Source organism: Perca fluviatilis, chromosome 14 (assembly GCF_010015445.1).
Source record: "Perca fluviatilis chromosome 14, GENO_Pfluv_1.0, whole genome shotgun sequence".
NCBI lineage: Eukaryota > Metazoa > Chordata > Actinopteri > Perciformes > Percidae > Perca > Perca fluviatilis.
The window spans coordinates 34,865,071-34,890,186 of NC_053125.1; the positions used below are offsets into that span (position 1 = coordinate 34,865,071).

The 25,116-nt window shown below is 44.4% G+C and overlaps 2 protein-coding genes across 5 annotated transcripts; both read left to right on the forward strand.

Annotated features, from left to right (window-relative positions):
- Positions 1–25,100, forward strand: LOC120572836 (gastrula zinc finger protein XlCGF67.1-like). Of its 3 annotated transcripts, XM_039822317.1 has the most exons (4): positions 8–165; positions 2,138–2,290; positions 21,082–21,648; positions 23,782–25,100. In XM_039822317.1, the coding sequence occupies exons 2-4, from the start codon at positions 2,198–2,200 to the stop codon at positions 23,797–23,799; spliced, it is 678 nt and encodes a 225-aa protein (XP_039678251.1). In that variant the 5' UTR covers positions 8–165; positions 2,138–2,197; the 3' UTR covers positions 23,800–25,100. The 3 variants fall into 3 exon arrangements, with proteins under 3 accessions (XP_039678250.1, XP_039678249.1, XP_039678251.1); XM_039822316.1 differs by lacking the exon at positions 23,782–25,100 and having other exon boundaries at positions 1–165; positions 2,128–2,290; positions 21,082–21,873; XM_039822315.1 differs by lacking the exon at positions 23,782–25,100 and having other exon boundaries at positions 6–165; positions 21,082–21,873.
- LOC120572822 lies at positions 8,615–17,234 on the forward strand. 2 transcript variants are annotated; one of them, XM_039822287.1, is made up of 3 exons: positions 8,615–8,649; positions 9,034–9,190; positions 15,334–17,234. In XM_039822287.1, the coding sequence occupies exon 3, from the start codon at positions 16,273–16,275 to the stop codon at positions 17,215–17,217; it is 945 nt and encodes a 314-aa protein (XP_039678221.1). In that variant the 5' UTR covers positions 8,615–8,649; positions 9,034–9,190; positions 15,334–16,272; the 3' UTR covers positions 17,218–17,234. The 2 variants fall into 2 exon arrangements, with proteins under 2 accessions (XP_039678221.1, XP_039678223.1); XM_039822289.1 differs by having other exon boundaries at positions 15,334–16,264.
- Positions 25,101–25,116: the final 16 nt, after the last annotated feature.

Genomic DNA, 25,116 nt, shown 5'->3' on the forward strand with positions numbered 1-25,116 from the left:
CCCTCCTGACCTCCAGGCGGCGGCCTTCTTTCATTTTAAACTTTTAATCTGAAAAACCCGGACTGGGAGGAAGCGGAAGTCTCGTTGTTTGACTGGGATGTGTGGCTGGCGGCGGGATAGCTGTGCTGTTTGTTATTAGTGAGTTTGAAGAAGACAGAGCTCCAGGTAAACCCGCACACACTCAGCTAAACACTTTAAGAACTGCTCTTTTACACGGCACTCAGAGACAAGAGAAGACAGAGCTGCGCATGCGTTAGCTTCCCATTCGGCTTCTTAATGCTAACGGAGCTGAGCAGAAGCTAGCTAGCTCTTTCATATGGCTCTTTGTAGTTTAGCTTATTTAAAGCTAATGGACTTGCTGTTACTACTTGTTGTCTGGAGTTTACACCTCCAGGGTTGAAAGCACTTAACTGGAAGTCTCTTTGGATAAAAGCGTCAGCTAAATGACATGTAATGTAATGTAATGTAATGTAGCAGGCTAGCTAGTAGTTCATATTCATGTGTTGTTGCATCAACGACGCTGAAGTTAGCTTCCCATTCGACCCCCGTTTGTTTTGGAGTGAAACGTTCCTTTGTTTGTTGTTCTCTCTCTCTCTCTCTCTCTCTCTCTCTCTCTCTCTCTCTCTCTCTCTCTCTCTCTTTCTCTCTCTAACAAAGAGAAAAAGATAGAAAGTATTAGTATGTGTGTGTCTGTGTGTGTCTGTAGAAAGTATTAGTATGTGTGTGTCTGCCAGCTGCTCCCATTGTTGACCTTGTTCTAAAATGGGAGAAAGCCAAGCCGTTCTAAATGTAGTGGAGCTTCATTCTTTCTGAGAGCAGAAGTGTGGCCGACTTTCCCTCTGATCCAAACAAACAGACCGGAGCTGAACACAGATGATTATTACCGAGCTGTGGAGAGGCTCAGGAGCTTGGAACTTGTTTACCGGATCTATCTGCTTATTGATCAGCTCCCAGCGGCAGAATTCCCTCCATACGCTTGGTTTGGAAAGTGTGTGTGTGTGATTATGGTTACGGTAAACAGATGTTTAAAGTGAATGCTGATTGTGTTACCTTCAACATGCTGCCTATTCCAGTGTTAGGAGCGTAATATGTCATCCATGAAATTCAGTAGACCGGTTTGTTCCATTCTTTGGCTTTGAGGTGCCCTGAAACACAAAACGTTTTTACTTGCATTTTTTTTTTTTATATGTTGGCTCCATATGTGTTTGTGTTATGTCGTGAATGTGTAAGTGAACTGCTACCTCCTCTGTCAGCTGATACTGATAGCCAATGAGAGGTAATCTTACTGTAAGCTGACTCTCTAGAATAGACAAATGCATTTTAAATCTATGAATTGAATAATTTGCGTGCTGAGAAATGAGTTTCAGACATTGACATTTGTTGGGGGAACTAACCTGCACACGCATTACATATGGATCTGAAAGTTCTCACCCCTTAAACCAGATATTTAAGTCTGTAAACTGTGTGAAAGGTTGAAAGTGCAGACTAGTAAATGCTCTGTTTTTGGTCCACTTCCTGTGTTTGGGTTGGATCCCGTTCCCACCTGAACCTGGACCCCCGTTTTCAAGCGGACCAGAGTTCTGGTGTTTGATCTGCACCTGAGTTCAGATGAGCTTTCACACCGTCCCAAACCAACCGGACTATTCCTAGCGGAGGTATTTGGATGACAGTAAAGTTGTTAGTGTAAGTTAGCACACCTAAACAACGTAGTCTGAGTGAGACAGGAAGGCAGCTGTCTCCGAGATGACGTCATCTTTGGCCTTCTGTAGAAGTGGTGAACTTACAGCTCGCAGCACTTTAATCAGATATAGTGGGTAGCTTTGGTTTGATATCTAGTGTCGGCAGAATCACTTTTGTGTGAATTTAAGATGGGCTTTTATTGTGAAGGGTAGACACCAAAAAGCCAGCGTTATGGTAGTGTTTATTTTTACCTTTTAGATTTATTCCCAGTTTAATATAATGCTGTTTTCTCCAAACTACTCTGAGTTCATGTTGTATCTAGGAAGGAGATGGACCAGTTTTCCAGCCGCTGCTTTGAGTTGTCAGCCTGTTGTTTTAGTTGTGTGTGGATGGGAGGAAAACGAGAGGAGACAGCAGCTCCTGAATATCTCTGGGGGCTTTGATTTGTCCTGAACAGAATCCAGAGTGAGTCCAGCAGCCCCAGTGGAGATCTGCTGGATCTCAGGACCAGAGAGGAATGGAGGAGGACAACCAGAACCCGGAGCAGCAGAGCACCGAGGTCCCCAGAAGACCAGCAGCAGACTGGGACTCTGATAGCAGCCATGTTCAGGTCAGTGTTCAGGACACAACAACCACTCTAAAGTAACAGAGGGCTATTTCACCAAAGCTAGATAGTGGATTAGACCAGGATTTCCCAGGTATCCTGGATGTGTTCAGCCTTGACTTGGTTTCATGAAAGCAGAGGCAGATAAGTTACCATTAGGACTGGGACGGTAACCACATCACCGCCATCACAGCATATTATTTTTTTTACTTTTTGCTCGCGTTAGTTCCAGGAGAACAGATATGGTTTGATATGAAATATAATGAAAGCAATAATCATTGTGTAATTCTCCTCAACTGTCTTCTACCCTACATTCACGAGTTTATGGAGAGAGAATTTTTCTTTACGTTGCTCGTCCCTTCAGCTTTGCACATGAGGATGGACGGTCCGTTGAGCTGAGGTGGACGTGAACACATTAACGTTAACGCTGCAGTGTTTACCATTGGACATTGTACTAGCCTAGGAGCTAGCAGAGTTCCCTTCTGCTTATAGCTTAATCCCGACAAAACTGCACGGTTGAGTTTCAGCTTGCATGCACGTTCTGTATCCTAACCAGAGCAGCTTATATTGGTTATATTAGAGAGAGCTACAAGTTAGCAGACTGCTGAGTCGCCCTCTCTGCTCTCTGTCTGCTCAGCTGCTGAGACCACTGGGCTGCGAAGGGTCTGACCTTGGCATTGTCACAGAACACAGTAAAGACTCTCACATTGAGCTGAAATGGAACCACTGTGCTAAGGGTTAAACCCATGTTTTTCGGGTGACACCATTCACTTTACCGGCGGTATTGACAACAGATAAAGCCACCGTGTCTTGAGAAGCTCTACTTTGTTGTTTTATTGTTCACTTTGAACTCAGTTTACATCATCTTTGCTATCTCTATTTCCTCTCTCTCTTCCTCACAGTGGCACTCATACGCTACTCTCCGTTGACGCTCCCTTAAGGCCCCCTGCCATTCTCACTCTAACTCACGCTAGTCTCGTAATGGGGTTGTGGTTAACCGCCATACCGCGGTACCATCACAGCTAGGGGTGCAACGGTACGTGTATTCGTACCGGACCGTTTCGGTATGGGGCTTTTGGTACGTGCCCGTGTGTACCGAACGAATACAATCTTTTGTGTGCGGAACATAGGTCAATTTTCGTGTTTCCACACGAACATATTAAAGGAGAACTCCGGGCAATTTTTACGTTAATCTTGATCGCTATATGTGTATGAGTACTGTCGATAGCAAAAAAAAGGCCGAATCGGTGCTAGCAACACGGAGTAGCTGCAGCTAATGCCGAGAGCTCCCACTCAGCTAAAACGGCAGTTATGGGGGCATAAGATAAAGAGTGCCTTTGTGCCTCTTAACAGACACAAAATGCAATTAAAATGTCTGTGCAACACGAACAGGGCCCTTACATGACAACAAGATGCGTTTAGCAACTTAGCCATTGTTTAAATTCACCTACCCTCTTAGCTGCTAGCTGCCGTCTGGGATGAGTGAGTGTATTCAGCCAGGCTCCGGTAATAATCATCACGCAGCAGTTCCATGTGTATTGTAGCATATATATCCATTTTGTGTGCTGTCGTTGGTGAATATGAGTCTCTGCAGTGGCAAATTGTGTGGTAGTTTCCTTAGCCAGGCTAGCAGCCCCGACCGGGCATCCTTCTACTTCCTCCCCGCCTCCTTGCCTGCCGCTGCCGACAACATCTCACTCTAACCCGAAAGCATGAACTGTCCTCTGGACGACATCCACCAGACCAGCCCCTCGTGGATTGTTGTTACTAGAGGGAGGCGGGAGGAAGAGTAGAAGGATGCCCGGTCTGGGCTGCTAGCCTGGCTAAGAAACCTACCTCGTAACTGCCTCAAGACTCATATTCACCAACGACAGCACACAAAATGGATATATATGCTACAATACACATGGAACTGCTGCGTGGATTATTACCGATGCCTGGTTGAACTACACTCCTACTCCAAACGACGGCTAGCAGCTAAGAAGGTAGGTGAATTTAAACAATGGCTAAGTTGCTAACGCATCTTGTTGTCATGTAAGGCCCCTGTTCGTTGTTGCACAGACATTTTAATTGCATTTTGTGTCTGTTAAGAGGCACAAAGGCACTCTCTATCTTATGCCCCTATAACGCCGTTTGCTGAGTGGGAGCTTCGGCATTAGCTCAGCTCTCGTTGCTGCTACGATCGACTTCGTTTTGTATCGACAGTACTCGTATACATATAGCGATCAAGATTAACGTAAAAATTGCCCGGAGTTCTCCTTTAAGTGGTGGAAGTCTCCGCGTTCAGCGCAAATCCCGCCCTGCAGCTGATTCTAAAGTTTTCATTAGTCATGTCAAAATGTCAATCACTGTACAGCTTGCCTACACCAAACACTGATCTCTAAACCTACCCGCCGTCACTGTAACCTAAACCAATGAAATCGACTGCAGGGCGGGATTTCCGCTGAAGTGGTTTGGGGGAAAAAAATAAAAATCACACAGCGCGCTGTACAACAACCGACAACAACACATACGGAACGCTTTAGCTCGGTCTCTCGCTAGCTAGCGTCACGGCCAATGCAGACAAGCCCATAGACAGTATGGACAAGCCGGAGCTTGAAGAGCCAGCCATATCATTAAGGTCTCCTGTTTGGGAACACTTCGGTTTCCCAGTGAAATACGTCAACGGACAAAAACTAGTCGATAAGACGAAAGCAGTGTGCCGACGTTGCTCAGTAATGATCCGGTAGGTTTCGTAATGCTGCACTTTAGGGCGTTTTCACACATGAAAGTCTGAACCAAGGTCCGGACCAAGGTTCATGTTTTTGTTACATTGTATACATTTGATCTGGTAAGTTTTGGTTTCACACTGCAGTTTTGCAAGCGCACTAAAGATCTATACGTGACAAAACTACGTCCTGCCGTCATCACATACGTGAGCGCTCCCTCCGGATAATTGCGCCTCCATAATTATAATTGTTGGTTTGTAGGCGAGGCATCGCGTCCCTCTCTCTTTCGGAGTTTTTCAACTGACTGCTGCTCTCCCCTTTTGTTGTGATGTTGAGATGCAAGATACGGGAACTTTCTTTCTGGAGCATTTATTCAGAGACAAACTGAAACCTACACTGTACATTTACTACCACTTAACAAATAAACTGCTGATGTATTCTCTGCTCTGATAGCCGACAGCTGTCTTCTTTGAGCGCATTCACCGTCACTCTCTCTCTCTCTCACTAAGCACCGAGCTGTTCCTTAAGGGAGCTTCCCCGGTCTTGTAACACAAGGGGAGCCTGCCAGAGCTTCTTGTATTTGGTCCGAAAGTCCGAACCATCCAAAAAATGCTTTCACACTACAAATGAACCGGACCATGGTTCAGTTTGGTCCGGACCGAGACCACCTCTCTTTATCGGACCAAAATTTGGTCTTTTGATCCGGACCGTGGTCCGGGGGAGGTTTCACACCTGTAATTTTGGTTCGGATCAAACTAAAAAGTCTGAAAGTCCGGACCAAACGAGGTATGTGTGAAAACGCCCTTAGACTGTGGAAAAGTTCTTAAAAATCTGAGCAGGTCTAAAAACTGAAACTGTTGATTCTGGACTTTACACTTTGGAAAAGTTATATATATATTTGTTTAATATGAGCAGGCCTACAAGCTGGGATTGGTAATGCTGCACTGTAATCCATAGTTATTTTATATTTTTCATTATATTTTATTATGTGATATTGGTTTGAGACTGAGAGTATTTTATTTAGTGGAGAACTTTGCAGCAGTGTTTTATTTCTTATTCTTTTTTTATTTTATATATATTTTATTTATTATATTTTATTAAAAAGTGTTTAAAAAAGTGTAAACAAATTGTTAAAAATAAGTTTATAGTAATTAACAACCTGCAGTTTAATATTTGCATTTCTTTCCCTTACTGTACCGAAAATGAACCGAACCGTGACTTTAAAACCGAGGTACGTACCGAACCGTGATTTTGGCGTACCGTTACACCCCTAATCACAGCCCTTCTGTGGAGCACCATCAACTTAATTTAGCCGAGGAGGAGGGGTCAACTTTGAATGTTGTGTTTATAAACTGCAACAGACGAATCCAACTCATTCTGCCTTTCTAGTGTTTCTGAGAGCCAGTCCTTTCTTTGAATGGTTCAGCTCTTATCTGTTTTTTTTTTCCAATCACAGTGTTTCCTCTGTGTTGATTTTGTATTGGCGGCCCACCATGGCAAAATATCTGAAATAGGGCTGTACAAAAATGTTGTTGCGGTTGCCTTTTAAATGATCCTGCCGACATAATGCACATAAGGCTGCCGCTCACATTGCAATTTAACAACAAGTACAACTACTCAGAGGTTATTGGGCCCGTCCGACTATTAAACCAACAGCTCCACCAAAAACGTCACGGTTGTTGTTCGGACAGACTTGCCCCCACTGCTAAAAAAAATCCTAAAGGAAACACTGAATCATGAATTGAAGGACTTTGAAGTCGTCTGATAAGCCATCAGTCCAATTATTAAGCAGATCAGATGTTAGCCAGATAAGACCAATCCTCATTAAATCATTTCTTTATCATCAATGTCATCATAAAATGAAGTTTTTACCATGTCCATTTCTTTCATTGAGTCACTGTAGGTGTGTGTGTGTGTGTGTGTGTGTGTGTGTGTTAACATGTCAGTTTCTTTCATTGAGTCACTGTAGGGGTGTGTGTGTGTGTGTGTGTGTCTGACTCAGTTCAGTGTTTCATCTATGTTGATTTGACCGTGGCGGCCCCCCACGGCAACATTTCTGCCCCCCACGGTATCAGAAATAGGGGCTGCATTGTTAGAGTGCATGTCGGAGAATAGCGCGGTCACTCGGCAGAAAAAGGGTGGGGTGTTCGGACCTGTCCCCGCTACTAAAAAAAAACTAAAGGAAACACTGCAGTTTGTCCCTGATGTATAATATTGCTTTTGTGTCAGTATATGCCAGCTGTCCAGTTGGTACTATGTTTGTGTAGAGCTCCTGAGTTTAGGTATTAGAATCCCAGAGAAGAGTTTGATTGGTGCACCTTACACATCATCATGTTGTCCAAAACTGAGCAGCCCCAATAAAGCTAAAGCAAATATGAGTAATATTCAAGAGAATGAGGATGTTTTTAATGAACCCAAATCTTCATTTTGTCTGGCATCTGTTTTTGTGTTCTTTGGGGGTGCCATTACTGTTCAGAAATATTACTCTCGGGTAAGATCCAACAATGGTAATGTGTCAGAGTGCAGGCTACTCATTTATTTTAAAGGGACAACTGGGTTGATTCAGCTGCAAAAACCACACCAAAAAGGTGACCCTGTTGTAACTTTAGCAGCAGCCCAGTCTATATCAGGTCTAATGTCTGCCCTGTGGCCCTTTTCTAGACCTGCAGGGGGGTTGGTACTATCATTCAGCTAGTACCTGGTATTAAAACCACGGTTTGTCTCTGTGTGGATTTTGTTTTAAGTTAAAGGCAGACAGGCTTGTTTATTCGTGTTTGGCCATTAATAACTCACATAGATATTGTACCTGACTTATTTTGCAGCTTTTGGGGGGATTTTTTATCAGGGATTTGATACAGGTTTTGTCCCTTTGTTTGTCTGTTGTTGTGCATACAGCCATATCGGTATAGTTAAAGGCAAACAACTGCATGTTACTGTACATGTAGTCTCGCATTGCCAGACCTATCTCCACAGCACTGCGGAGTAAGGTCTGGCACACAGACATCTGGGGATAGGAGAAAAAACTCTCTGGCTTGTTTGCATTTCTTTAAAGCAATCAAAATCGTCTTGGGCGGCGCTAAGCTCTGGACGCAACGACTTTCGCTCTGCTAAATAGTCTCAGGAAGGAACTTGTTTAGGTGGAACATGTTCACCCCGATAGAAGAAATGCCATCTTCATGTTGACAGAGAGCAGGGCTCAGCTTTGAGACACACACACACACACACACACACACACATGTGCGGTCGGAGTGAAGTTACTCTAGGAAACAGAAGATTTTAATATAGTAAAACATGGTCAACTATAATTCACTCCCACCTCCCATTAGATCTTCTAACCCTTGTATCATTATCTCTGCATGTTTCCCCCTTGGGTCTACCAAAGGAGCCCTCAGCAGACGTCAAGCTGGCCACCGTAGCAGGAAAGAAGGGCAAGAAGAAGGAGGAGGAGCAGCCTGCAGTTGCAGCAGCAACATTGAAGGAGGAGGAAGAGGAGGAGCAGCCTGCAGCAGCAGTATTGAAGGAGGAGGAAGAGGAGGAGCAGCCTGCAGCACCTTCTGCAGCTGCAGCAGTGAAGAAGGAAGAGGAGGAGAAGGTTTTGGACCGCAGAGTGGTGAAGGGAAGAGTAGAGTTTCTGCTGAAATGGAAGGGGTTCTCAGAGTAAGTATAAGTAAATTTATTTATTGACTGTATTTATATAGCGCTTTTATAGTCTTAACAACTACTCAAAGCGCTTTAACATAGTACGGGAACCATTCACCATTCACACACATTAATACACTGTGGCCAAGGCCACATTTACACTCCAATGCGCAGCATCTCAGGGTTCAAATTACAAATAATCTACAGCATAAATTTCGGCATTGTATCATGCCCTCAAAGTTGAAGGTTTGGTATTTTGACACTAAGTTGCAGACCCGCAAATAACCTTACAAAATGGCAATAGAAAAAAAGGAATAATATGAATTATCAATTAGAATGAGAATTTATTGCCTAAAAACAAAGCTTGAGGAGATTTTCTTCTGTCTGCACTCTCCTTTCCAGTGAGGATAACGCATGGGAGCCACAAGACAACCTGGACTGCCCCGACCATATCGCCGAGTACATGCAGAAACACAAGAGGAAGGAGGGCAAGAGGAAAGTTGTCAGTGAGGCCTCGGGAGACTCAGAGGAGCGAGGGAGCAAGAGGAAGAAGGAGGAGGTGAGTGAAGGAAAGAGGTTACTCCAGACTGAAGAGTCCCAGAAATCTATCCATCTATCTATTGTTGATGAACAGCACGAGGCCCCCACCTTTCCGCTTGCCACTTAGCTTGGGGTCCCGGTCTTCACTAGGGCACCTAGCTCATCCGTCGTGTTGGCCAGTGAGTTTACATTCCCCATCACACACAAAGGAATAGACGGCTTAAACCTTCACACTTCCTGAGTAGCTTAGCCTTCACACTAGCTCTGGCTCTGCATCTGCGGTAGTTACGCCTCAATTCCCCTGTCCAAACAGTTGTCCCCTTGAATAAACAAGGTTTTTACTGCTGTGGTCCAGTTTAATCCTAGTCATATCTATAGGATAGAAGATATATACTTAAGGCGTGTAAATTTTTTTTTTTAAAGTTAGAAGAGAAAAAAGTTAAAAAGACAAAAACAGACACGTAACCGACGAGCTACAGAAGAAGGCTGAAAAAGTTTTAAATGAAGTCAGTGATGAAGGATAATATATAAAGTCCTATACACGTGTTTCTATAATGGTTCTAACAACGGCAGACTGGTCACAGACCAATACATCTTTTTAGATGATTTATTTATTTTTGTATTCTTTGACAATAAAGGATCATGTACAGTATATAACTTTTCTTTGTGCATTGTATTTGGCATTCTTAGCACACAGTGTGTGTTCTGTCCAGTAAACTGGGACTATAATTTGAGAGGATTGTACAATTATAAAACCTGTCCTAATTGTATAATCCTCCTTAGTTATAGTCTTAGTTCACTGGACCAGTAACTATATAGTGATGCTAGGCTACTGTACATTCATGGAACAACAGGGAGAGGACACCCCAATGTTTTTTGTAGATATTATTAGATCATTATATTTTGCTGTTTTTTAAAAACTAGTTAGTCATGTTTACAGTGTGCATTGAGTTTATCATTTAATTATCTTTATAGTTTCTAGATTTCAGAGTCCAAGTTCTTCAGTGTCTTTCTTTTCTATGTCCATATATACGAGGAAGCAAAGCATATAATATGTAGAGAGGGAAACTCTGCCTCTGTAAAAACAAAACTAAAGTGGCAGATAAAAGCAGACCGACTGAATGCTAGTCTAAAAATATACATTCATGAACTACTGCTCTTAACTGAAACCATTGAAGGAGTCAGTTGTCATTTGCACAAGCAAACAGCTGTACTTTTTGCATTAAAAGCTAGCAGTGGGAGTTAATGTTACTTTGGAAATGTATATTTTTGCCCATACGAGAGAGCGACAGAGCGAGAGAGGTATGTAGGCTACGCTTCATATTTTAGCATTGTAGATAAGTAGTTTTAATTGATCTTCATGGTAAATTTCCTGAGTAACATTATCTTCTGCTCACTTTTAAGGCAAAGAGTAGTAGTAGTACAACTGTTAATTTGTGCAAATTGTGACGGGGCGCATAGCTGCCGTAGGTTTCGTATTGCTGCACTTTAGACTGTGGAAAAGTTCTTAAAAATCTGAGCAGGTCTAAAAACTGAAACTGTTGATTCTGGACTTTACACTTTGGAAAAGTTATATATATATTTGTTTAATATGAGCAGGCCTACAAGCTGGGATTGGTAATGCTGCACTGTAATCCATAGTTATTTATTTATATTTTTCATTATATTTTACTATGTGATATTGGTTTGAGACTGACAGTATTTTATTTAGTGGAGAACTTTGCAGCAGTGTTTTATTTCTTATTCTTTTTTATTTTATATATATTTTATTTATTATATTTTATTAAAAAGTGTTTAAAAAAGTGTAAACAAATTGTTAAAAATAAGTTTATAGTAATTAACAACCTGCAGTTTAATGTTTGCATTTCTTTCCCTTACTGTACCGAAAATGAACCAAACCGTGACTTTAAAACCGAGGTACGTACCAAACCGTGATTTTTGCGTACCGTTACACCCCTAATCACAGCTCTTCTGGGGAGCACCATCAACTTAATTTAGCCGAGGAGGAGGGGTCAACTTTGAATGTTGTGTTTATAAACTGCAACAGAAAAATCCAACTCATTCTGCCTTTCTAGTGTTTCTGAGAGCCAGTCCTTTCTTTGAATGGTTCAGCTCTTATCTGTTTTTTTTCCAATCACAGTGTTTCCTCTGTGTTGATTTTGTATTGGCGGCCCACCATGGCAAAATATCAGAAATAGGGCTGTACAAAAATTTAGTTGCGGTTGCCTTTTAAATGATCCTGCCGACATAATGCACATAAGGCTGCCGCTCACATTGCAATTTAACAACAAGTACAACTACTCAGAGGTTATTGGGCACGCATAGCACTGGTAAACATAATGACCGGGTCACATTAGCAGGCCTTTGACCATAGCCGATTGGTCAGGGGATAAGACCTGAACAAATCAGGTTACGTTACCTTGCGTAAGCATGGCGCCTGGCCAATAATAGTGATTGAAGGGCGGGTCTTAGGAATCGTAATTTCACCATGAATTTCACAGCCGGGAAAAAGACCTCCACAGCGCAAACAGATGTGCTGGGCTCGGTGGAAGCTAACAGAAGCTAGCTGGCGTAAGCCGACAGCTGATCAGGTGTCTCAAAGCTACCAGGTGATCGGCGGAGACAGGGAGCACGTGGACTTGAAAGAGTCCGTCAGTCGTGGCAGACGAAGGTCCAGTTGGGAGTTTGGATGGAGAGTCCACTGAAGTCCACTGTGGTTTGAAGGGATAATCCTCGCTAGATCACTATCTTGAGGTAACCGTTAGTCGGGAGGTTGACAGCTAACGTTAGCCAGCTGAAGCTAACAGTTGATCGACGGTGAGTAACGTAGCAACGCTACACAGGCTGGCAGCAGCACAGAGTCCAGACTTGATAAGTCACAGCAGGGGATAGAAAGGTGTTGAGAATGACCAACAACTAATCTAAAACTCGCGGATTGTGAAGCGGCGTTCCAACATAATTTTTTTTGAAGTGGTAAATAGCTACATGTTTCTGAGTATCCTCAAGTATGGGCTTTTAATCCTTGTGTTGTCCTCGGGTCAAATTTGACCATTTTGAAAAAGTTTTTTTACATCAGAAATATGGGTTTCAACCAAATTGCAGAAAATTAACATGGATGCCCTATCTCTAAGGGAGAGGCCAGCCACCCTCCTGAGGAAACCCATTTTGGCCGCTTGTACCCTGGATCTCGTTCTTTCGCTCATGACCCAGCCTTCATGACCATAGGTGAGGGTAGGAACGAAAACTGACCGGTAGATCGAGAGCTTTGCCTTCTGGCTCAGCTCTCTTTTCGTCACAACCGGCGATAGATGGAATGTAATACCGCACCCGCTGCCGATTCTCCGACCAATCTCGCTCGGTCCATTGTCCCCTCACTCCGAACAAAACCCCAAGGTACTTGAACTCCTTCACTTGGGGTAAGGATTCATTCCCTACCTGGAGAAGGCATTCCATCGGTTTCCTCCTGAGAACCATGGCCTCCGATTTAGAGGTGCTGATCCTCATCCCAACCGCTTCACACTCCGCTGCGAACCGATCCAGTGAGTGCTGAAGGTCGCAGGCCGATGATGCCATCAGGACCACATCATCTGCAAAAAAGCGATGAGATCCCCAGCCCAACGAACTGCAACCCCTCCCCACCCCGCTACCACACTATATCCTGTCCATAAATATTACAAACAGGATTGGTGACAAAGCGCGCAGCCCTGGCGGAGGCGCCAACCCTCACCCGAAGCGAGTCCGACTTACTGCCGAGAACCCGGACACAGCTCTCACTTTGGCGTCCATAGAGATTGGATGGCCCTGAGTAGAGACCCCCTCACCCCATACTCCCGCAGCATCTCCCTTAGAGATAGGGTGAGAGGCTCAGTCATCCGGGGCGCGGAGGAGCGCCGCGCTGTGCCGCTGAGGCGAAAGGAGCCAGTTGAGGTGGTTCGGGCATCTGGTAAGGATGCCCCTGGGCCTCCCTAGGGAGGTGTTCCAGGCATGTCCAGCTGGGAGGAGGCCTCGGGGAAGACCCAGGACTAGGTGGAGGGATTATATCTCCAACCTGGCCTGGGAACGCCGCGGATCCCCCAGTCGGAGCTGTTAATGTTGGTTGCGGGAAAGGGAAGTTTGGGGTCCCCTGCTGGAGCTGCTCCCCCCGCGACCCGACACCGGATAAGCGGACGAAGATGGATGGATGGATGGATGGATGGATGGATAACATGGATGCATGGATATGTTTTATGGGTTCCATACAACGTTATATGCAGGTACAATTAATGATAACTTTAATTAAATTTTGGTTTGTTATATACAATTTTATAGTATTTTGAAAAAAAAAAGTTTAAATGGTTTTAAACCGTATCCTGACTAAACTTTAACATACACCAGTCTGTGATCCAATCAACATCCTCTGATCTTAACTGTTAGTCAAAATAATTAATAATTTCTGCTTTCTTACCTAAAAAAAATAGGTATAATGTCATATAAATTCGGTTTATTAACCATGAATAAAGAAAGCTTTGAAAGCTTTTTTGACAAAAACCTTTTATTAAAAAAAAATAAAAATTGCCAAAAGCATTGCAAAAGTGACAAACAAGCCAGAAATATTTTTATTATGTGGTGCTAATGACATTTTTCCTCAGGTATTTGGAGAAAAACAAAAATATATATATTCTCAAATAGTACGTTTTAGCCAGGGGTTAAAGTGTGTGTGTGTGTGTGTGTGTGTGTGTGTGTGTGTGTGTGTTGTGTGTGTTTGTGTGTGTGTGTGTGTGTGGTGTGTGTGTGTGTGTGTGTGTGTGTGTGTGTGTGTGACCTGGTCACCACAGACCCAAATCTTGTCAGCTGTTGCTACTGTCATATGCTGCAGTCTCTTCATGTGGCACATTATGTTTGGCACATTGTATGGGTCGCTTCTTATATCATAACAAGGTAATACAATGTGTGATCAAGTGATGACTGATTAACAGTAATGTAAATGCTAAATGCCCTAATACCTGTTGATACTACAACAATGGAAAGTATAGGCTCTTAACCTTGCAGTTTTGCACATATCCTGTAAGACTCAATTTCTCCATTGCTTTGCACAAAACTCTCCAGAAAGTGCCATTTGATGGTTTATTTTTCAAATCTTTTCCCGGGGGGCATACCCCCGGACCCCCCTAAGGTGAGCCCCCCCACAGAACAAATCCCAATTTTACTTCTGGTCTTTAGTTAGGTCTTTATTAGCTGTTGCAACATAAACAACATAAAGTGTAATTGTATTTGCTAAATCACCCATCAAAACGGTACTATTACTGGGTGCACCGTATATTTTCCTGCTTTTTTGTCCTTAGCCAATCACATGCCTGCTCTATGTTGATTTGACCGTGGCGGCCCCCCACGGCAACATTTCTGCCCCCCACGGTATCAGAAATAGGGGCTGCATTGTTAGAGTGCATGTCGGAGAATAGCGCGATCACTCGGCAGAAAAAGGGTGGGGTGTTCGGACCTGTCCCCGCTGCTAAAAAAAAAACCTAAAAGAAACACTGCAGTTTGTCCCTGATGTATAATATTGCTTTTGTGTCAGTATATGCCAGCTGTCCAGTTGGTACTATGTTTGTGTAGAGCTCCTGAGTTTAGGTATTAGAATGGGGGGATTTTTTATCAGGGATTTGATACAGGTTTTGTCCCTTTGTTTGTCTGTTGTTGTGCATACAGCCATATCGGTATAGTTAAAGGCAAACAACTGCATGTTACTGTACATGTAGTCTCGCATTGCCAGACCTATCTCCACAGCACTGCGGAGTAAGGTCTGGCCCACAGACATCTGGGGATAGGAGAAAAAACTCTCTGGCTTGTTTGCATTTCTTTAAAGCAATCAAAATCGTCTTGGGCGGCGCTAAGCTCTGGACGCAACGACTTTCGCTCTGCTAAATAGTCTCAGGAAGGAACTTGTTTAGGTGGAACATGTTCACCCCGATAGAAGAAATGCCATCTGCATGTTGACAGAGAGCAGGGCTCAGCTTTGAGACACACACACACAGACACACACACACACACACACATGTACTCTAGGAAAACAGAAGATTTTAATATAGTAAAACATGGTCAACTATAATTCACTCCCACCTCCCATTAGTTCTTCTAACCCTTGTATCATTATCTCTGCATGTTTCCCCCTTGGGTCTACCAAAGGAGCACTCAGCAGACGTCAAGCTGGCGACCATAGCAGGAAAGACATCTGCTCACGACCATTCTGTTACATCTACCCTCAACATTTGGTGGCAGTGGTTTCTGGGTTAACAGTGTCCGACCAGCACTCTAAGGGTCAAGATGGATGAAGGCGGAGCGGGGAAGGCAACCCCTAGCGATGGTTTGGCTATGGGGTCCAGGCCCAAATCTACGGCGTCGGTCCGGCCTCCCTCTCCGGGGGAGGAAGACCGGACGGATTGCTTGGAGAAAGTTGTGAGAGTGATGGTGGAGTCTCAGCGGCATCAGCAGGACCAGATGGAGGCCGAGGCGCTTCGTCAAGACCGGAGATTTAAAGGAGTGGAGCACCAGTTCAGGCAACTGCAGCAACTGGTGAGAGACGAGTCGGCATTAACACAGGCGATGGGACAGACACTCGCTGGAAGGCAGCAGGTGGACCCGCCCGACTCCCGCCCTTCGGCAGCCTCCGATCCGCTCTACAACATGTCATTTCTGGATGTGCCATCTCCTCAGCCACGTCCAGGTCAGCACACAACACACAGGATGCAGAGCTCCCTCGACTCCACAGTTCTCGGCCTTGCTGCACCTCTATACCTCCAACAGGGGTGGACGCCCTCTAGGCTGTCCTGCTATGAAGAGGACGAAGATATTGAGAACTATTTGACCACCTTTGAAAGGCTGGCAGCAGCAAGTCAGTGGCCACCTGAGACTTGGGCATTGTACTTGGTGCCTTTGTTAAAGGGTAAGGCCAGATCTGCCTACGTAGCCATGAGTTTGGCAGTTAGCCGTGACTACATGAAAGTGAAGTAGGCCGTTCTCGACAAGTACAACATCAGCGCCGAGACTTACCGCCAACATTTCCGGTCCAAGACCGTCGTGGAAGGTGAGACGGCAAAAGAACTTCAAGCCCAGCTGAAGGACCTGATGGGCAAATGGCTAGTTCCAGAGTTACTGACTAATGAGGAGGTGTGTGACCGAATCATGCTGGAGCAGTTCCTGGACGTGCTGCACCCCGAGCTTCAAGTATGGGTGAGAAACCACACCGCTGCCTCGTCGGCGCAAGCTGCAGACCTGGTGGAGACTTTCATGGCCGCCAGACAATCCAGAAGAAGCCCACAACAGCAGAACTGGAGAAGACCCTACCAAGCAGCACAGCAGGAGCCAGACAAGACATTCCCTGGTAAGTCTGTGGGTGGTAGTGGTCGTGGGTTTAAGCCCTCCAATAGCCCCAATAGCCCCGGTGTTGGCACCACTTCAGCTAGAGCGCCTAGGGTACTTCTATGCCATGGTTGTGGCCAACCAGGTCGCATTAGGCCCAATTACACAGTGAAGAGAATGTCTGATTCCAGAATATGTTACATACCTGGCCATAGCAAGCACTTTGCTGGTACTACTTCTGATGTAACAGTCCCTGTGAAGTTAAGTGGAAAGACCTTAGTTGATACAGGAAGTAGTCTTACATCGTTTTTTCTTAAGTCCTGTTTGAAGTCTGATTTCAAGCCTGTGGGCAAAGTGAGGGTCAGCTGCATCCATGGTGATGAGTCTGAGCACCAAACAGACGAGGTTCTCATTGAGATTAATGGCCAGAAGTACTTAACTGTAGGGATTTTGGATAAATGCCCTTACCCAGTGATTCTAGGCCAGGATGTAGCAGTTCTTACAGAGCTATTACAAAGTGTGGACACAGTTGATGCTTATGTTACAACTAGAGCCCAGGCCAGAGTTGGACCAGACACAGATGTTTGGTCAGAGTTACCCTTTGAAAGTTGTCCTGGTGGAAAACCTAAAAAATTCAAAGCAGAGAGGCGCAGAGCGAAAGTGTCAGGTACAGCGATGCAGTCTGTTCTCCCCACAGTTAGAGGGCACTGAAGCCTTTTGTGAGGATTTCCAGATGCTTCAACAGGCAGACCCCACTCTTAGCTCTTGCCTTTCTTCTGCTAAAACCCCTGATAAGGCTAGGGAAGCCATGAGGGAAGGTGACACGTGTTTTGTTGTCAGTAATGAGAAACTGTATCGAGTGAGTGTAGACACAGAGCAGTTGGTTGTACCTGAGGCTCTTCGGGCCAAAGTGTTGCACTTGGGTCACAGTGTTCCGTGGTCAGGACATCTGGTTCTATTGGCCAGGTTTCAGCAAGCATATAGCAGAATACTGTAGGTCCTGTCCAGAGTGCCAGATGTCTGCTCGCTCCAAGAGAGGCTTAAAAGCTCCCCTCATCAGTCTTCCCATTATTGACACCTTTCAGTGGCATTGCCATGGATATAGTTGGTCCCTTAGAAAAGAGTAGGGCAGGTCACCGCTACATCTTGGTGATTTGTGATTATGCAACACGCTACCCAGAGGCATTCCCCCTCAGAAACACTAAGGCGAGGCAGGTGGCCAATTGTTTACTCCAACTTTTCTCCCGTATGGGTGTCCCCAAGGAAATCTTAACCGATCAGGGTACTAACTTCACCAGCAAGACATTGAGGCAGGTGTACTCCCTGTTAGGGATCTGGGGCATTAAAACCACACCCTACCACCCGCAGACCGACGGCATGGTTAAGAGATTCAATCAGACCCTGAAGTCGATGCTGCGGAAGTTTGTCTCAGAGTCGGGAGCTGACTGGGACCAGTGGCTTCCTTACCGGTTGTTCGCGTACAGAGAAGTACCACAAGCATCCACCGGATTCTCTCCCTTCGAACTCTTGTTTGGATGAGAGGTGAGAGGCCCGCTTGACATCCTCCGAGAGAGTTGGGAGGGGGACGCTCCTCACCAACCAACTAACATTGCGAGCTATGTCCTGAAGATGCGGGAGAAACTGGACCAGCTGAGCTCCATGGCCCACCAACACTTGGCCCGGACTCATACGAGACAAAAGACGTGGTATGACAGGACAGCGCGCAGTCTCTCCTTTGTGTCCGGACAGAAGGTGCTGCTGCTGTTGCTGTCGTCGGAAAGCAGTCTGCTAGCAAAGTGGCAAGGCCCTTTCACGGTACTTCGCAGGGTCGGCGAGGTCACCTATGAAATCGCGATGCCAGACAGACGTCGGTCCGAGCAGATCTACCACGTGAACCTCCTAAAGCGATGGATTGACCGACCGTCTTCTATTCAAGATCAGCTGTGGGCACGGACTGAGGAAGAGGAGCTGTTGAGCAGCACTTTCCTACTGCGGGCAGCGAGTCGACTTACCCCTCCGTTACCCACTTGACTACTGAGCAGCAGGAGGACCTGCTGACTATCGTCCCAAGAGGCCTGTTTTCAGGAGCAGCCGGGGCGAACCGACGTCATCACCCATGACATCCAGCTGACTTCTCCAGGCCCCGACCGGCAGTCCGCCACCAGGGGTTTCCCGCGCTGAAGCAGGAGGAGCTGGCGATGCTGGAGATGGGGGTGATTGAGATATCACGCAGTGAGTGGTGCAGTCCCGTGGTCTTGGTGCCGAAAAAGGATGGGGGGCTCCGTTTCTGTGTTGACTTATCGAAGCTGAATGCCATCTCTGCTTTTGACCCATATCCCATGCCCCGTGTGGACGAACTGGTGGAGCGTCTGGGGAAGGCTGAGTTCCTCAGCACCTTGGATTTGTGTAAGGGGTACTGGCAGGTGCCACTTTCACCCCGAGCACAGGAGCTGACTGCCTTCAAAGCTCCTTCTGGTCTGTTCCAGTTTAGGGTTATGCCCTTTGGCCTGCATGGCGCAGCGGCGACTTTCCAGCGTCTCATGGATGAGGTGCTAAGGGGAGCCGAGGACTACGCCGCAGCTTATATCGATGATGTCCTCATCCACAGTTCGTCGTGGGATGAACATCATCGACACCTGAGTGATGTCTTCCGGAGGATTCGTCGGGCAGGGCTGGTGGTGAACCCAGAAAATGCCAGCTTGCCCGGTCGGAGGTGAGCTACCTGGGATATGTCCTGGGTGGTGGCACCATACGTCCGCAGGTTGGCAAGGTGGACGCCATCCGCAGTGCCCAGCCACCTTCAACCAAGAAGGGGGTGCGGTCTTTCCTGGGGTTGGTCGGCTGGTACAGGCTTTTTATCCCCAACTTTTCGAACTGTGCTGTTCCCCGGTCTGACCTCACTCGCAAGACCAGCCCCAAGAAGGTGGTCTGGACTGCTGAGTGTGAGGCAGCTTTCCACGATCTCAAGGAGAGCTTCTGCCGCGAACCTGTGTTGCGGAGTCCCGACTTCTCCTTGCCCTTCACTGTGCAAACCGACTCTTCGGGCATTGGCCTGGGGGCGTTGTTGTTGCAGGGTGAGGGGGCAGATAAATGACCAATACAGTTTGTGAGCCGCAAACTGTTCCCTCGCGAGACACGGTACTCCACCATTGAGAAGGAGTGTCTTGCTATCAAGTGGGCTCTTGATACTTTGAAATATTACCTTGTCGGCAAAGAGTTTGTCTTGGAGACAGACCACAGGCCCTTGCAGTGGCTACACCGCATGCGTGACTTTAATTCCAGGATCACCCGCTGCCACCTGTCCTTACAGCCGTACAAGTTTACTGTGAGGTATAGGGCTGGGAAGGACAATGTCATTGCTGACTTTCTGTCAAGGGTGTGACGGGGGCGCATAGCTGCCGTCACGGTAGCGATGCGCTACCTAGTTTAGCTCACAAAGACTGAGTTTAAATGTTGCCTGTATGTTTTGTTAGCATGTCAATATGCTCTGTTACGTATCATATGCTCCTTTTTCAAATCATCTGTTAAACTTGTCATTCATCTGATTCCACACAGTAATCCTGTAGCGTTCTTGTGCACATATTTACAGCTAATACTGCGGTGATTTAAAGGCTATAGCTATATCTATCAAATAATTCTCTGTTGTTTAAAACCATACAGTTTGTCACAAACATCATTTCTAATAATCACACTTACAACACTTACATCTTTGTTAACTTACTGTTTATTTAGTTTAAAAGGTACCAGTATAACAGGTAGTCTTTGTGGCTTACCGGCGTCTGCTCTTTTGTTGATAAAGGAAAGTTTGCCGCGTTCGGCGAGTTTAAATGACGTTATTACATCCGGAGTAACAGGAAGTGACCGTAATTTTGAGGAATTATTTATTTTGTCCGTCAAAGTATCTTGTGGGTTATTGAAATGTTTTTATGAGTCATGTAAATAATCTTTAGTAAATTTCTAGTCTACTAGATCTGTAAATTTTGGCTGTTTGTAGCTTTTATTGTCTGTTCGCCTTAGCCACCCCTGTATTTTATTTGTTGTTGGTATGTTCCAATTCCAGGGGCGCGCTACAGGCCTATATAGGCTGTCAGTTTCAGTTGCTCAGGGAGCTAGAGGAGTGTGGACGTAAGTCTGTGTAAGGCTCTTGTGACTAGTATCAAAAGTCAACTTATATACAGCTGTATCTGTACTTTTGGTATCATTTCATGAGTTTTGACTCTCACGTCAATTTATTTTATTTTTCGTGAAAGTATTTGTTTTTTTCTCTTTTTTTTGTTTCTTTAATTTTGGTTTTGTTAATTGTTTGTTTTGCCAGTAGGCCTTAATTTGGGAAAATTATGAATGAAAAATGAATTTATTACAACTTGCCTGAAAAATGTAGAATATTTTAGATATTATAAGTTATGAAAAGTACATTTGCTTCAATAATAACATGTCTGCAACTGGCACACATTTTCCTTCATTTTGTCATAAATTATTGTATGAAGAGTTAAAATTGTGAGCAAGAGCAAGTCCAGGGTTTAAATAAGGTTGTTCACTAACTCTCTCTATCTCTCGGTTTGTCTGTTGCTATAGAAACGGAGAGGAGGAAAGGGACCCAAACGTCACCACTGTCAACACTGTGACAAATCCTTCACATCATCTGGATATTTAAAGATTCATCAGAGAGTTCACACTGGAGAGAAGCCGTACAGCTGTGATCAATGTGGGGCAGCTTTCATACAACAGGGACACCTAAAAAGCCATCAACGCATTCACACAGGAGAGAAGCCGTACAGCTGTGATCAATGTGGGGCAACTTTCACACGACAGGGACACCTAAAAAGCCATCAACGCATTCACACAGGAGAGAAGCCGTACAGCTGTGATCAATGTGGGAAAACTTTCACACGACAGGGACACCTAAAAAGCCATCAACGCATTCACACAGGAGAGAAGCCGTACAGCTGTGATCAATGTGGGGCAGCTTTCTTACAACAGGGACACCTAAAAAGCCATCAACGCATTCACACAGGAGAGAAGCCGTACAGCTGTGATCAATGTGGGAAAACTTTTTCTCATTATGGTGACCTTGAAAGACACCGACGTGTTCACACTGGGGAGAAGCCGTACTGGTGTGATCAATGTGAGGAAACTTTTTCTGTGAGTAGTAGCCTTAAAAGACACCAGCTCATTCACACTGGAGAGAAACCTTACAGCTGTGATTTTTGTGGTAAAACCTTTTCTGAGAGTGGTAACCTAGAAAGCCACCGACGTGTTCACACTGGAGAGAAGCCGTACTGGTGTGAACAATGTGGGAAAACCTTTTCTCAGAGTAGTCACCTTAAAAGACACCTGGGGTCTCATTTATAAACGTGGCGTACGCACAAAATGGGGCTGAAAACGTGCGTACGCCACTTCCCACGCAAAGGTTGTGATTTATAAAAAACAAACGACGGGAGAATGTGCGGTCCTCCACGCAAACTTTGACCCATGTGCACGCACGTTTTGGAGACAAAATAGGAATTGGTGACGCAGATGGTGAGGTGGTGAACTGAAGTCAGACTGCAGAAAGTACATGTGGGAATAACGATTAGGCTACTCTTAATTTGTTTATTATTAATGCCACACACAAAAATTATATATCATGAAGATTGTACTGAGTGATAATTGAGTGATAATTGTACCGAGTGATAATTGTTCCATAAACACCTCCAACTCAAATCTTAAATCAAAACTTGTTCTTAATATTTAATCAGCGCTGTCTCGCCGTCACATTGTCCGCTACGGAGCGCAGGAGGAGGAGATGGCCCGACTGCATGAAATACAGGATAGCATCAAATACCCTAGCATATAACTGCAGAACACACTGTAAATAACTAAATATCTATCTTTAAAACTGTGCATATATCATCAAATGTCAAAGTCTGGAAATACAGCCGCTAAGCTCTCGCGCAATCGTTACGCTATATATGTCCTCGTTATCGGTCCTAACTTGAATATTGTTTGTGACAAAACCTGCATGAAGAAAAGTGTTTGCCTATTATACTTTATTTCGTCTTCAAATTGTATCTCGGGGTGGGGGGTACCACTAGTTGTTGCTGTGATTTTAGCAAGGTGTTATCACAAATTGTTGTAGACTAAACATATAAATACTGCGGTGAACCCGTGCGTAATGCTGCATGATGGCCCTGCTGGCCCTGCAGGAGGACTGGAATGGAAGAACCAGGAGAGAAAGAGACTTCAGGGACCATGACGATGACTGGCTCATATGCCGATTTAAATTCTCTAATATAGCTGTAATAGTAATATAGCTTTGCTCTTGGATCTATGTACTGAATTGGGTCCAGTAGAGAGGGCAACGCGCCAGAACTGTGCCATCCCGGTCCAAATACAGGTCCTCGCCACTCTGGGTGAAACCGGCTGTATCCAGAGGGAAATGTCAGACAGCTAAGTGTTTTTTTAAAATAAATATTATATATAATCTTCAACTTCATCACTAAGGCTTGTTTGGATATAATATATAGTTCTGATAAATCTTATTATATACGTCTGGTATATCGAAGCTGTCCCCGAGTGCCGTAATGCCTGCTGTTTTGGAAGATTTTATTAATAAAGGTATATAGGTCTATAGATCCGGTTTCCCTACGCTGTGCGACAACAGGCCGAAATTAAAATTCAATTGGCAGCAATTCCCGAGCGTCTGAGAGGTTTTTTTGTTGTTGTTTTTTTCTCCGCCAGTCGTCATGATTCGGTGTAACGAAGGAACAACTGCCAGGGTCGTTAACATACTGATCAGCATTCACGAGGTGCTTTACATTGACTATTTATGGTTAAAAATGGGCGTGTACAGGGCGGGATAAGAGGCTGATCCACGTACGCACACTTGTAGGTAATCTGTGATTTATAAAGGGAACATTGCTTACAGGTGTGCGTACACACGGTTTTATAAATCTGACTTTTTTCAGGCATACGCCAATTTGGGCTTTTGGGCGCACGTACACTTATAGTAAGGATCCTACGCACAAAGAAGCTAATCTTCATAACTGGGAAGCTTTAATCAGAACATTGCTGCTGCTGCTTAAAAAATGACTTGAACAGTTAATGTGTTTAAACTGTCTCTGTGCCGCCGCCATCTTGGGACGAACAGCTGATCTTAAAGACTCATAGAAAAAGATTTTTGTACTGCTTTTGGATGTTCATGTAAAAGAAATGCTAAACAAAGCAACATGGAATAACATTTCATAATGTTATTCTGGCATTTTTAACCCATGTATAATCATTTGTTTTTTACAGGTGTATTCTTCTTTATGACATTCTTATGACTCCATATCATCCTTCAGTTTATCACAAACATTCAACATCAGCACACATCTGGAGATTCATGGTTTGTATTGTACAGGAAGGGAAAAACTGTATGTCTGTCTTTTGAACAGTAAGTAGAACGATATTTCCTGCAGAAAATGCTTGTGAATGCTGAAAAGCTAAACTACTAAAGCTGAACTAGATTGCTGGCTTTAATGTGTAAGAAGGTAAAGCAGTGAGAAAAGATGGAATGGTTTAAATTAGTAAAAATGTTAAATAACAGCAAGAATGTATTATACAAAAGTGGAATATTTTAAGGTTTTCTGGAAAGCTGTCACTACATTGAATTGCAAGCTTCGATGTGTAAGAAGAAGGTGAGGTTGTAGAAAAATGTGCAAAAGTGGAAATGGTTCCAAATAATATGAACATCTTTAAAAAGATGAATACTAGTAACATTGTATGAAAAGTTTTTGTAAAAGCCAATGCCAAACTGATTTGCCAGCTTAAATTTGAATGAATAGTATTCAATATTTACAAGTTGTAAAAAGATTCTTAATGAAAAAAAAGATGCAGAACATTTTAAGGTTTGAAGGCAGGTAGATAGAAAGGCAGACAGACAGACAAGATATCATGAAGCTGAATACAACTGTAATAGCTACATGTTTTGTGAACAGTTTAAAGTTTGAATGATGTCTGTAGTTAAAATGATGTGGGAGGAGAAGCATCCAAGTCATAGTATAGTATGTCAAAACTTTTGAAATAAAGTTCTAGTATAGCATGTTGAAAAAATTGTTGAAAATACCAAGGTGGTTCATATTTTTTTTACTTTATCATTTCAAGTATTCATGGTAAGAAAATGTATTAAACAGATGTTTTCATTTGTGATCCATTCAGATGGTTGTTGGGTCTCTAAAAGGGACTGAGTTTCTACAACCAGTCATGTGGAAAAGGCTTTGTTGATTGGTTCTGAAATCTTCCTGTTTGAACATTTATATTTTTATATTTCTGACTGAATGTACTGCACAGCTCTATTTTTGATGACATCATTACCTGCTCCGGGACTCATGGTGTTTCAAAAACTTTATTAAATGAGCAGTTTATAAGAATAATAAATGTGTCCAGAAGCCCCGCCCTCCTCGGCTGTCTGTCACTCTGTCAGCTGATTGGCTCTCTTGGCTGCGGGAGCTTCACCTGTTCAGGTAGAAACACAGAAGCACAGCTGGAACATTTATCACTCATTAACCATCTGCTGTTCTGTCTCAAGTGATGGAGGCGGGGCTTACAGTCTGCAGTTGGCCAATGGCTGCAGCTCTTCACGGTGGACGA